We start from the raw sequence: 14,870 nt of genomic DNA, 5'->3' as shown, positions 1-14,870 counted from the left end.
AAAAAACAAAAACAAAAAAACCATACCAACTAATTCTCTTATATCAGAATAAATTTGCCATAGTGTTCATAAGTGGATTATGACATATTCATAGGTGTACCAAAGTAAACAATAGTACCTAACATAAAACACAATGAATTAAGTTAAGACTCCATTAGTCCTGATCCACATTATGGAAATACACCGAATCACATTAGTCCTGAAATGTGTCCCCATGAAGTTCCCCCCACCATACTGAGGACTAACCCTAGGGCCTCATGTATGCAAGACTGCTGCTTGAAAACACTCAGCAGGACTTCACTCCACAGGAGCTGCTGCTCCCTCAGATGTCAACACAGTACAGCTAGGCTAACTGAGCTTCTAAACCTCCTCAGGAAGGCTGAGTCGGCTACTGCCGTTCTCATCATTCTAACATTAGACTCAACTATATTGTAAAAAACAGAGACAGAAGCGGGGTGTGGTGGCGCACGCCTTTAATCCCAGCACTTGGGAGGCAGAGGCAGGTGGATCTCTGAGTTCGAGGCTAGCCTGGTCTACAAAGTGAGTTCTAGGACAGCCAGGACTACACAGAGAAACCCTGTCTCAAAAAAGCCAAAAAAAACCCAAAAAACAACAAAACAACAATAACAAAATAAAAACAGAGACAGAAACTAACCACTCTGGATATCTGAGTTTTCTAGCTTAAACAGGCTCTTGTTCATAAGAAGTTTCCATCTTGGAAATATTCAAGAAATAGAAAAAAATCTCTGGAATCAGATTAAAATGTCATATTTTGATGATTCTGATGTCTCAGAAAGAACTGAAAAGGCTAACAAAGATACAACTGGAATTTCTCACTGGCAACCAGGGGTCAAAGGTTGTTTGCTAATCACTGTCAGAATTTTATGTCTAAGGTACCCACTTTTAGCAGGCAAGGCAGAGGCATCCATAAAAGCTCTTTATGGAGTATGATAAAAATAAAGCCTTAGCTTGCAGATTGCTTGCTGGTAATTCTAAAACTTATATTAACTGGGCACGTTACTTATGTTTACTCATAACTTATAAATGACACAGTAACTATTATTATCCACTTTTTTACATATGAGAATATGGAGCAAAAGTGTACCCTGTGAATTCTTTTTGGGAGAAAATATGACATAGTAATTATTAAATTTTATTAGAAGTAAAACACACAAGAATATGTTTTGCCTAAGCAACCCAGAACATACATATTATATTAAAAATGGAGTTTTGTAAAATGATGCTTACTATAAAGGAAAAGTACAATTATTAAAATCAAACGTGATTCATTATAAAAACCATAATAAATGACACAAAATCAACAAGGCTACTTAGAACCACCAAATTGACTGTAACTCAGAAATTATAGCCACATGCTTTGGAAGCACCAAAACCAGATGACACTTGCAGTATCTCTACAACAAAAACAGAAGGGCCTTCACAGACCCCTTCTCAAACCCCCAAGGGTCTTCACAGACCCCTTCTCAAACCCCCAAGGCCGTGACGCACAAGAGCGTGATCCCATCAACTCGGGGAGTCCAACAGTGGTGTGGCTTCACTAAGGAAGAGCAAGTGTTCTTAACTAGCACTGCAGACAGCGCTTTCTAGGAGGGTTTTCGAGGGCCAAAACCTAAGTAATATATCTGTACGTATGCATAACGCAGGCAAAAGACCACTGCGCAAATGAGTTATTTCTACAAAGAAACTCCAGAACATTTTTCTAGCTTTATATCACTGAGGTTTTTTTTTTCCATAATATAGTTTCTAATAGAAAAGCAAACATTTCAAAGATTTAGCCTCCGAAACAAAAGCACTTGAAATTTTCTTATATTAAAAAATTAAATGTATTTATTCTATATGTATGAATTTTTTTCTGCATGCTTGTCTGTACACCATGTACATTCTGATGTCTTTAATGGTCACAAGAGGGGTCTGACCCCCTGGAACTAGAGTTAAATAGTTGTGAGCTTCCAAGAGGGTGCTGAGAGCAGAGCCTGAATCCTCTGCGAAAGTAATGAATGAGCTCAGCCACTGAGCCATCCCTTCAACCCCCAGCTTTTAAAAATTTTCGTATTCCCAAATTAAAGACAGATCTATCTGGAAAGGTGTCTCGATCAGGTCATGCAAGAATATGGGTGTAACCTCTCCTAAGCTACTGTAGGAAAGAATGAACCAATATACAAGATCAACTTAAGTACACGAATGGGAACACGGGGCATCTTAAATGGTGTGAGGGGCACAAACCAAGGGAAGGAATGTAGATGAAGTATGGTATAGGATGCCTACTGGAAACTCATTTATCATTCAGCTTGGAAACGAAGATGCATAAAATCCTTCTGAAAGTGGTTGGTCATCAATCAAAAGGCAAAAAGTATACATTAAATGAATTTTAAACATTGTATATAGGACTCTGAGGCTATAAATGTTAACCAATGCCAGTTCTCAATATAGCTACATCTACAGTTCTACTATAAAACTCCATGACAAGCTAGAATTTGATTTGAATCTTTCAGCTAACCCAGAATTAAGCCTCTAGGTCAAGTTGGATAGCAATGTTGTTGGTCAGAATAAATATAAATTCAATGCTTATTCACTTAGTCAGATTATTTTTATACAGAAGTACCATTGACACAAGTATTAAAATTCTGAATTACATGTAATTGCTAATATGAAAAAATTCACTCTATTTGACTCAACGTATCAGATCTAATTTTCTTTTCTTAAAATATTTTCAAATTTCTCTTGATGCTATATATAAACTTTTGGTCTCATTTAAGTATAATTAAAATCTGCCACTCAAGACTATTAAGATACTTTTTTTCATTTTTTAAAAAGGTATGGTGTATTTTGCTAGTAATGGGCTTTATGTATTTACTTAATGTGTATGAGTGTTTTGTGTACCATGTGCATGCCTGGCACCTATGGACGAAGGCATCCAATGCCTGAAACTGAAGATGCAGGTAACTGTGTACCATGTGTGTGCTGGAAATTAAACCTAGGTCTTCAACAACTTAACCACTGAGCCATCTCTTCACCTCTTCTCTCCCCCCCCCCCCCCAATTCTTAACCTACAAAACCAAAAACTGTTCTGAAAAATTTACCTTATTAGTCACTAGACTGATAGGATTTAAAAAAAAAAAAAAAAGAGTCAAAATACTGTCTTTGATATGAATGGCTACTTTTTTCTTTGACCTGAATAACATTCTTTTCTAATAGTAAACCTCAAATCGACTAGCAAGTCTTACAATTGATGAAGAATATATAATTAAACCTCTACAGGGAAAAAAAAAAAAAAAAAAAACAACAATTCAAATCAAACTTTCTTTTGATAGCATTACCCACTTTGCTTTTCATAAAATGCTAAAATCAGGGCTGGTGAGATGGCTCAGTGGGTAAGAGCACCCGACTGCTCTTCCAAAGGTCCAGAGTTCAAATCCCAGCAACCACATGGTGGCTCATAACCATCCGTAACGAGATCTCATGCCCTCTTCTGGAGTGTCTGAAGACAGCTACAGTGTACTTACATATAATAAATAAATAAATCTAAAAAAAAAAAAAAAAAAAAAAAAAAAGCTAAAATCAAAAGCATCTGCCATAATTTGCATATCTAAAAATTTTTCAATTAAATTATTAAAAATGAACCACAAGATCATTAGCACATGATTTAGACATAGGAAGAAAGCATAAAATTCAGTAACAACATAAAACAACCAAACCATCCCTAGTTTGGTTGTAATTATTTAAAATCTCAAAGGGTATGTTAAACTCATCCTGTTCTATACTTCCAAGTTATGCATTAGAATGTTGTCTCTCTTGGGCTGGTGAGATGGCTCAGTGGGTAAGAGCACCCGACTGCTCTTCTGAAGGTCCGGAGTTCAAATCCCAGCAACCACATGGTGGCTCATAACCATCTGTAACGAGATCTCATGCCCTCTTCTGGAGTGTCTGAAGACAGCTACAGTGTACTTACATATAATAAATAAATAAATATTAAAAAAAAAATAAAGTGTTTTAAAAGTTCCAAAAAAAAAAAAAAAAGAATGTTGTCTCTCATACTATTGTTGGCAATACATGCTATGTGGATATAGCACTGGTCACCGTATCCTCCGGGAAATGACATTAGTCCCATTTCATAGGCTCAGAGAAATAATCTGTCACTGTACACATTGTGAGTACAAAAATCAAAATGGTGGGATCATGAGCCAACCCCTTAGTAAGAGAAACACTACAAGCTGATAGACCTACTTACTAAAGGAGCAGGCTTACTTAGACCCTGTAGCTGGACAGGATTAGAAAGTTTCTGTGGAGTTAAATTTTGGAAGTCCCCAAAACTAGTTCAGAAAAGTTACATTTCATGCATAAGCAGTGAAAAAATAGCTGGGATCATCATAAAAGGATGCGTAGAAACAAATAATTAACATGCAACCAAGGGGAGAAAAAATAGGTTTAGAGCACCCATGAGTGTGGTTCAATGTAACAATCACATACTAAAGGCCAAAAGGATGAATAAGACACATGCTAGGTCTGCAAGATGCCTCAAAGTGCACTCTGAAAAAGCACTGGGGGGAAGTATGGTATAGTCTCAAAACGTGTTATCTTATTAAATACTAAGAGACAAATAATACCAGTGATCTAAACACGAGGAAGTAGCCAAGGTTTGAAAGAGCCTTACCTTAGATCGGGTGACTCGGCCCTCCCATATCGATCCTGCCACTTCCCAAGGCTTGAACTGGCTTTTCTGGAGGCAGCACTTGTCTGAGACTGAGAAGACGTGCTGTTTCTGGTGAGATAAATTTTCTGTGGTTTTTCTTACATCCTGTTGTCTCTCGCCCCCCCTTCTGTTTATTTTTCCTTGGCATGCTTTTCTACTGTGCGCTGACATGTGCCTATGACTAGGACCACGGTTTCCAGGCCTGAGCACTCGCTGTGAACCTGACTGTTGGAGGCTCTTCAACTTAGATGTGTTATCAACATCTTAGTAACTCTAGAGTATTTTTAGAAATACTCATCAATATAGTATGGAGTCAAGATGCAGAAATGAAAAAAGAACCAAGGGTATGTCCAAATAAGTATCAAGGAACAAATTTCTATCCCTTTATGAATTAATAACAATGTCTGCCATTTCACAAAAATCTTACTCAAAACTGGAACTACTTTCTCCTATGTTTCTCAAAACCATATAAAAGTATTGTCCGTACAACTAGTTAACAGGAGGACTCTTGATATGTTTCTTAAAAAAAAAAAATATATATATATATATATATATATATATATATATATATGATAAAATTTATTTTCAAAGTAACAGTTCTTTCCAAGTAACTTCCCAAAGCTATTCTATCTCCAGAACATGCTTCATATGAAGTTCAGGCAGGCACAATGCCATAAGCCTGTAAGCCTAGCACTCAGAAGGCTGAGGCAAGGAGACCACAAGTTGGGTACATAGAAAGATCCTGCCACAAATAAGTTCAGCTACTTCTATTTTTGCCAATCCTGTAAAAGATCAGTATTTTTTCAAAGCTACTAAACGTCTACCTGTTTCCAAGTCTACTTCTGGCAACAGATACCCAGGAAACAGAAATGAACATAAAGGAACTGAAGTGACCGCACGAAAACTAAAGAAGTCTGAGTTACAGCTCCATATACAACTGGGTAGCCCTGTCTTTGGCTCTGTGTCCGATATTTTATACATACAAAAAGAGAAACTGTATCAGTTGTCATGGAGGAAGAGAAATGCTCAAAGTGAACAGACCAAAGGAACCCAGTAATCTATTAACTAATAAGTATACTGCACAGAAAGCACAAGAGTGAAAGTTTTTGCCTTTCTTCCTCAGCCTAAAACAGAATAGAAAGAACTGCTAACAAATCCTGAACTCTATTGCATGCGTGTGTTTTAGAGGCTAAGCAGAAATTCCAAATCAATTAAGATTGTATTTGATTATTGATCAAATGAAGATTATTCTGAAGCTACTGGAAGTCAGATTCTCATGAGAAAAAAGGAGACATACTATGGACTAGTTCTGAGAAAGAAAGCACTATGTGGTATCAAATTGGCTATAAAAGAAACATGATTTCATAATCAAAATTTGATGCTGAAATTGCTATCTTCCCCCCTAGTTGTATAATGCTACGGAGGCCCTAGAAATAAAAAATGGCACCCCATTAACATGAGCACAGCCACCAACCTGATCTTGATTTTAAATCAGTATTTTATCCTAAAAGGGATAAATGTCTTGAGAAGAAACAAAGGAAGTATAACATGAGCTTGGAACTTCTTACTAATGCCAAAAAGTAAAGGTCAACACATGCTCGCGCGCACGAACACACACACACACACACACACACACACACACACACACACACACACATGTTCTTTCACATATAGGAATACAGTTAGTGAGGCATGTTGGCAATGCCACCACTAGAGAGGATGAGGTAGAAGGACTGTGAGTTTAGGGCTAATTGCTCTTTCAGATAACCCAGGTTTGGTCCCTAGCATCCACATGGCTGCTTAACTACCGCCTATAACTTCATCCCAAGGGATCCAGCACCTCTTCCTACTTCCTCTGGAACCAGATACGCACGTGGTACATGTACACACATGCTGGCAAAACACTCATAACATAAAAGCAAGTAAGACTGGGTAGTTAAGAGCACTGACAGCTTTTGTAGGAGATGTAGGTTTGCATCTCAGCACCCACATGGCAGCACACAACCTGGTCTGTTCCAGAACAACCAACACTTTCGTCTGGCCTCTGTGGGCATCACACACACAGGTAGTACACAGACTTACATACGGGCAAACACCCGTACACATTAGAAAGAAAAACTTTAAAGTTAAGCACTGATTTACAGACATAGTAGCAACTTGGTTATTATAGAAACCCCCAGCAGGTGCTGAATTTCTTGGGGGTTAGAACATTTGTTTCTTTTGCAAAGTATTTTTCTAAAGTGGTACTAGGGATCAGACTCCGGACCTTGTGCATGCTTGGGCAAGCAGTGTTTCTCAAACCAAGCAACATCCCCAATGCAAAAATTACTTATTACATACAAAGGGGGACACAGAACTTGCTGTAGAACCAGAAAGGCATCAGCACTAGTAACTGACTAGATTTACCATCATCAACAAAGTGGGGCACACTAGTAACTGACTAGATTTACCATCATCAACAAAGTGGGGCACACTAGTAACTGACTAGATTTACCATCATCAACAAAGTGGGGCACACTAGTAACTGACTAGATTTACCATCATCAACAAAGTGGGGCACACTAGTAACTGACTAGATTTACCATCATCAACAAAGTGGGGCACACTAGTAACTGACTAGATTTACCATCATCAACAAAGTGGGGCACACTAGTAACTGACTAGATTTACCATCATCAACAAAGTGGGGCACACTAGTAACTGACTAGATTTACCATCATCAACAAAGTGGGGCAGACTAGGATTACTTATCTTGAGGCTGGTGCACTGAGGAAGGAAGACACAGCTTCATTCACACAGTATTCTCAAAGCACAGCAAGTAATAAGCAGGAACTGACAAAGTCAGACTGAGGAACTATCTATAAAACAACTGGATCACACCTTTTTAAAATCCAATGTCCAAAAATACAACAGAAGGCCCAGAGGCTTCTCTAGATGATAAACAGCTAAGGAGAGTGCTCAAATGAATGACCCTGGACTGAGTCCAAGGTCAAAAAGAAAAAAACTTCAATAAAGGACAATATTGGGATAACTGGCAAAACTGATGACCTGGGGCGCATTAAATAAAAGTACTGATTCAGTATTAGACTTTCCTGACTTTGGTAACTCTGCCTATTCACAGTTAGGTAAGAAATACAAGTTCCTAAGAGATACAAGGTGAAGTGTTTAGAGGTTAAGAAAACAATGCATCCAATGGTTACCACCCAAATGAGCATCCCAACAGTTAAGAAACAACACCACAGTAGGACCTAGCGAACTGTGTAGATGAAGTTCTCCACACTTTACACATAACTCTTAAGTCTGAATACTTGTCAAAACAAAATAGTAAAAAATGAAAACACCAAGGAGGTAGTAAAGTTTTGTGTCCAATCTACTTGCTGGTTTATAATATATTTTATTTGTAAAGCCTTATCAAGATGTAAACTCATACCAGTCTTCTGGAGATATGTACTTCAAAAGGTAATATGAAAACTTATAAAGATGAAGCAAAGCAATCTGACAGAGTAAACACAGAACCTTCCTTAAGTATGCAAACCTTGGGGCAACACCCTCAGCTTTGGTGTCAATGACCCAGACCTACTCCAGTGCCTGGCTGCATACTGCTGCCTCAGGCTGACTAAGCCATCTATCCTGGGAAGATCACTGGCCTGGGTTGGCTTCCTAGAGAGGCAAGGATCCCTGCCAGGTGACTCTGCAGGCCCTGCGGTCTGCAACAGAGAGCTCCAGGGCACTGACTCCCAGAGCTATGGCTGTGCCCTGCATGACCATCCTGTGGATACACCAAGGTCTACAACCATGTGCACTGGATTCAGGTTGCAACTGCTGCCAACTAGAGATTCCCAATCCCTTTATAGTCACTGTGCCAAAGTGACATTTTCTTTAAAAAAAGTATGCAAACCTGCTGGGCAGTATACAAGTTACAAACTCACCATTTCTACTAACAGCAAATTGAAGGTCTCTGCCAGCATCAATCTATATACCAATCATCTAAAACTTTAGCAATGGACATCTACTGCTTAGGCCAGTATTACAGACCACTACTCTTCAATATCTTATGTCCTGACAATACTATCTTCCCCCTTAACTCAATAAAAAATTACTTCCAAAGATTTTACCCAATTTCCATATACATAAAGTGATGATCCCACACATGGTTTTTAGGGAACTATTTTACAATGACTATAAAAGTCTATTTTTGATTAGCTGAAGGCTAATCCAGAAAACAAATGTCCCTAATGAGGCACGAGTGCACTGTCCTTTCCACTGAGGAGTAGAGATGACACTAAGTGTGCTTCCATCAGCTGCTGGGGCCATCACCATGTCTTCTAAGAACTGAGGGTCTACTCATATTTTTTTGTCCCTCACCATCTTTTTTCACCCCAATTTTCATTATGCATATCTTCTATGTCTTCACGTCTCCTTGCATCCACAGTCACCACTGTTATCAGCCCTGAGAACACACTCTATCCCTTAGTCACCCCACAGTCAACCTGGCATAACTTCCATCACTGTGAAATACCACCACAGCTACGCTTGATGAGCACACCTCAAGCACAGCTGACCCGGCTCACTGTAAACCAACTGGAAACAAAGAGCTGCTTCTCTCTTCAGACACAGCCTTTATTTTACTACCCCATTCCCATCAACATATAAAAGCAAACTTTTGAAGGAAGCCCTTGTGTCCTACTATCCTCCAGGTCTTGCCAAAAGATCCTGTTCTCATTTCCTGCCAGTTTATTCACTACTGCAGACTCTCTCAGCATCTTCGCTTATCAAACTTGTGCTTTCTTCCGTCTCTCCTAGCACTCTGAAGAGAATGCCTCACTGCTCTCCTAGCCGCCCACCTGCCTAGGTACCTGCTGTGATCTCCTACAAGGGTCCCTTCCCTGTTTCTACCTTTACTCACTGTTCTTAGCAAGGAAACTAAACTGAGACTTGAAAACCCTACGTACCCCCCATTCTCCCAGGTTACTGAGTCCTCGCAGCCCATGCAGACCATACCCTGTCGCCTTTGGCTTCACTGATTTACAACTGTCTCCTTCCCCACTTCCTAAGTCATTAGGATTTCTAGTCAACTCACTGTCAGATATAGAAAATATTGCAATTTCTTTTACTTTAAAAAATCTGAGCCGGGCGCGGCGGCACATGCCTTTAATCCCAACACTCGGGAGGCAGAGGCAGGCGGATTTCTGAGTTCGAGGATAGCCTGGTCTACAAAGTGAGTTCCAGGACAGCCAGGGCTACACAGAGAAACCCTGTCTCAAAAAAGCCAAAAAAAAAAAAAAAAATCTAACCTCATACTCCTCCATTTCTCTGGTTCTGGCCCCATAGACAAAAGAAATAGTTTTTAAAAATTGTCCCTATTTTTACTTTTCAGTTTCTCTAATGTATCTGTTTTGTTTTTAAAACAGTCTTTTTCTATGTAGTCCTGGCTGTCTGGGAGCTCATTACATAGAGCTGACTAGCTTTGAACTCACAGAAATCCACCTGCCTCTGCCTCCCGAGTGCTGGAATTATAGGTAGATCTCTTGTTTCTACTGAAGCTATTCAAAGGTCTTTTCAATGTACATGATTTTGGTCTTCATCTTCTTGACTAGTGCCTGACAGTTGATCACTCCACAGACTAGCTTTCATCTGATGCCTCCTCGCTGGTCCCTTTTACTGATTCCCATTCATTTCTTTTAGAGGCTTTGTCCTCTTACCATTTCTTTTCCTTTTTTTTCTTTTTTTAAAGATTCATTTATTTATTATACGCAAGTACATCGTAGCTACCTTCAGACACGCCAGAAGAGGAAGTCAGATCTCATTAAGGATGGTTGTGAGCCACCTTGTGGTTGCTGGGATTTGAACTCGGGACCTTCTGAAGAGCAGTCGGTGCTCTTAACCACTGAGCCATCTCTCCAGCCCCTCTTACCATTTCTTGATTACCATTTTTGATGGCTTTGTTAAATTTCACAGCTTCCCTTTGGATACCATTTGAACAATGATCACTGGCTCAAGTTTCTGTCTCTAGCCAATACTCTTCTTCTCATCCCAAAGCCACATATCCAACCTTCCATTTCCATTTCATACTGAATAGGCACTTCAACTTCTATTTCTTCAACTGAATGTTTTGTCTTTTCTCTCCAAAAGCCATTCCTCCAGTGATCCTTCTCATCTCTTAAATGACAACCCAGTCATTACATTTGTGCTGAGCAAGACAAAATCCTTGAATACATTGAGGAAAACTTTTCTTTACAATCTATAACTAATCAACCCTGACATGCCTGATAAGCCTTTGTAATACACCTAGTAGCGAACTATTCTGACCACTCTACCATTACCTTGGTCCAGGACACCATTCTCTTGCCTAGACATTTGCTGCAGTCTCTTACACCTGATCCCTGTTTCTATCACTGTTCACACTGTAAGCTATTCTAAGTAAAGCAGCTAAATTGAGACGTGAAAATCTCAGTCAGATAATCACATTAGGTGGGGAAAAATCCGCAGTGGTTCCCCATTCATTTCAAATAGAGGAAAACACAAAGCTTTTATATCACCACAAGATCTGATACAATCCAGCATGCCTCCCACAAAAGAGGAGAAAGCAAAAGGAAAGGAAGACACCATCAATTTTTAAACAGTTTCACTCTAACAGTAAACACCTAGAGAATGTTTTTCTGTGACAACACTGTTGTACAACACTTTACAGAACTTAACCTGTATGACACACATAGCTAGAGTATAATGGAAAGTATATTATTATACATTTCATCAATTAGGAAATCTTCTAACTAAGATGAGCGAATCTGCCCAAGGACACTCAACTAGTAAACTGCTAAGTTAGAATTTAAACCCAGAAATCTCAGTCAAGGTTTCAACCTCACAGCAAAACTCTAAAGCAGAAGACACAGAAAATTGATGAATAAAAGTTGACCTTTTATAAAAAACCCAAATCCAAGAGACTATCTATTAAGAGACCAGTACTCCTTAACTTCTATGAACTAGTTAATCAAATGTTTTATGAAATTTTATTTAGTTCAAATAACATTTGAAATTTTTCCATATCAATTCATAAAAATCTTGGCTCTCTTTTAAATGTTTCCTTTTGGACTAAAGCTTCAAGAATCTTTGTTTTATCTGGTCATGGTAACATAAGCCATTAATCCCAGCACCTGGGAGACAGAGCCAGGCAGATCTCTGAGTTCAGCCCAGTCTATGTAACAAGGTCCAGGCCAGCCAAGGCTACAATAGGACTCTGTCACAAACAAACAAATGACTATTTTAGTTAGGGATGCCTTATGCGTCTCCATTAGGCTCTTTCTCCATTAGTATCCTATGAGGTATAATTTCTCATAACAGTAACACTATAGAGCAAATGAAGAGATAATTTGAATTTAAATTGAAGCAAGTGACAAAAGATAAACAGGCTGGTAGAGGATTTATAATGGCTGAGTTGACTTATTTCAGGTCCAGTCTTGTTACCTCAATCTAAACCAAGACTAAGCTGCTGGCAACCTCAGCCTTCCCTGGATTTCACCTAGTCTTTAGTTTCCTTGTCACATTTCCATTGTCACGGAGAAACAACTGTCACGTCTGAATGAAAAGAACATTTTTTTTCCCTGCACAATTACTCCTATCTAGTATTTTATAAACACAAAAGTTGGTGTTATGTGAAAGCAAAGAAAGCCAGGAGACTTTTATGGATGACATTTCTATCTTCTTCTTTTACAAAAGTACCTTTAAGTCCATAGATGTCAACCTAAAAGTCAAGGGCTCTTCTTGTCAGGTTCTATGCACAGTGAAGAGCATGCTCATCCACCTGTGTATGGAGGACTGCTGGAACTACAGCCCATGCGTCCTTTCTCATACTCAGGTGTGTGGTGTTTTCACGGTGGAATAAACATCCTGAGGAGTTTTTTCAATAATGACTTCAAACTAAAAGCAGGCTGCTGTCGTTTGTACTAGAACACTGGGAGCCTTCATATTTAGGATAGCACCACAGCACAGATGCAGCACCAAGACCCCAGTGCTGGGACACGACAGTCTAACTAACCTGCTTGGTGGCAGACCAGTCTTGAACAACGATGGCGGAGAAGTAAACTCAGCTTTTGTAGATGGAAGTGCTGCTTCTTTCTCTGAATTTCCAGTTCTCCCTTGTTGTACCTTCAAAAAGAAAACTGGGGTTACTATTCTGCTTAATTTAAGAAACCATCAAGCATAAAGAACTTTAAGCCTGTGACATCTGTTCTGAAGTTAAATGTAACGAATGCACACCAAGCCTGTATATTTATTAAAAGGGACCTGTGTGAGGTTGTTAGCATTAGGGGAAAGGCATCAAAAACGACTCAAGGATCAAAGTGTTCCATTTACTACATAAAATATTCAGCTTGTCACTTAGAAGCTCCAATAAACTGTCACTCCTGGAGACTCATAAATTGCTCATAAGTAAATGAGTGTAGGATGTCCATGGTTAAGACTCCATGTCTCTAAGTTCAAGGAAGGCCTTGAAGGCTTTTCTGCTTCTGTACTCTCAACCTTTACCTGCCATTCTAACCATATTCTATTTCAGATAGTGATTTGCTATAATTCCAATGTAAAGAATCTCTTCTCCTGGAAATTGAAATTAGTGCCCAACTGAAGACTTCATACCTACTGATGAATATTTACGGTCATAAAAGGTACTTTGCCCACTACCAGAGGAGAAAAGTAACCATCAATACTACCAAGCTACAAGCCTTATTATCATGTTCAATAGCCACCTATCTACAAGAAACACTGGTATATCAGTGGCGTAAATGTTATGGGAGTAGCCAACTCCTTTTTATTATACTTAAGGCCTACTCCATGAGATGGAATCTATATCCGACACCATTAAAGGTGCCAAGGACGTAGAATTAGCTATATCATGGGTTCCAGGGGAAACTTACTACTCTTTATGTTTCTAAAGGAACATAGCAATAAAATCACTCCTAACAACATACTGCTGCCATGTTCATAGTTCAGAGTATCACTCAATCCTCCTCAGAGAAGCTTGCTGCAGTAGATGGGAACTAACACAGAGACCCACAAATGAAAAATGTGCAGAGAGTAAGAGACTTTGGAGCATTCATCCCTGAATGGGATGTCTTTATCGAACCTGTTCCCTCAAGGCTCAGGAACCTATGCAGAAGAAAAGAAACAGAAAGAGCTGGCTCTGTAAGAGTCAAAGGTCATAAATGATTCCAAGAACATCATTCAGACACAACAGGACTGATGCACACATGAACTCACGGAGGCTGTGAGATCATGTATAAGACCAGCACAAATTCAAACCAGGCAAATCCCAGCACAGAAAGGAAAGTGAACATAAAGTTCCACCCCTAACCAAGAAGCTATTTACAACTGATGGCTGCCTTCTCCAATGGAGTGTCACTGGGTATAACAACTATATTATAGGTCAGGCCCATGACCAGAAGTTGACCAAAATGGACTCCATGTTCTTTGGTATACATTTTTGTTTTGGCATTTTTATCTTTAGGAGTTTTATTCATTTGTTAAGATCAAGGGGAGAAAGAAACAGAACATGAAGTTGGGTGAGCAGGATGGTCTTGGAGTTAGTTGGAGGAGGCAGAAATGTTTCACTACATGTTGTATGAGAAGAAAATCTGCCCCTGCACATCCATAACTTGCCATTAGTTCCAGTACCCATCATGCCAGATCTGCGTATCCAGGCACTTGAAATCAGTCTCCTCACTACCTCTCCCTCTTTACGCTAACTCCAAAGCCACTGGAGGGAAGCAAAGACTAGTCCTGACCAGCGATGATGCCCACGCATCACAGCAACAACCTGCATGGCATGAGGACTGTAAGGTGCAGTCAAAGCATGTAAACCACGGTTGTAGCCCACAGCTGTCCACATGGAGTTAAAGCCTGTTCAACAAGAGGAAAACAACAACTGCTACTGGAAATAAAGCCAGCTACCCAGGGCTAGGTAAGTTACCAACCAGTCTTGGAGGAGACCTTCACTTTACTAAGTCAGCATAATTCCTAACTACATCCTAACTCTATCCTAACAAAAACAAACAAACAAGCAAACAAACAACTCCTAAATACAAAATTACGAAGACAAGCCGGGCGTGGTGGCGCACACCTTTAATCCCAGCACTCGGGAGGCAGAGGCAGGTGGATTTCTGAGTTC

At 39.5% G+C, this 14,870-nt stretch overlaps 1 protein-coding gene across 6 annotated transcripts in view; it reads right to left on the bottom strand.

Annotated features, from left to right (window-relative positions):
• The window catches only part of Fip1l1 (factor interacting with PAPOLA and CPSF1), a 63,895-nt gene that overhangs the window by 28,385 nt on the left and 20,640 nt on the right, over positions 1-14,870 (bottom strand). For 3 of the 6 annotated variants that reach the window (XM_021211357.2, XM_021211355.2, XM_029545012.1), the window contains 2 exons: positions 12,747-12,856; positions 4,673-4,780 (listed from right to left, as the gene is read on the bottom strand). In XM_021211357.2, the coding sequence (XP_021067016.1) occupies positions 4,673-4,780; positions 12,747-12,856 (218 nt within the window). The remainder of the gene's footprint in view (positions 1-4,672; positions 4,781-12,746; positions 12,857-14,870) is intronic. The other 3 variants (XM_021211358.2, XM_021211359.1, XM_029545013.1) reach the window with 1 other exon arrangement.

The sequence above is a fragment of the Mus pahari genome, chromosome 13 (genome assembly GCF_900095145.1).
Source record: "Mus pahari chromosome 13, PAHARI_EIJ_v1.1, whole genome shotgun sequence".
Lineage (NCBI taxonomy): Eukaryota > Metazoa > Chordata > Mammalia > Rodentia > Muridae > Mus > Mus pahari.
The sequence above is the reverse complement of the archived record's forward strand: the minus strand, read 5'-3'. Positions and strand labels throughout refer to the sequence as shown.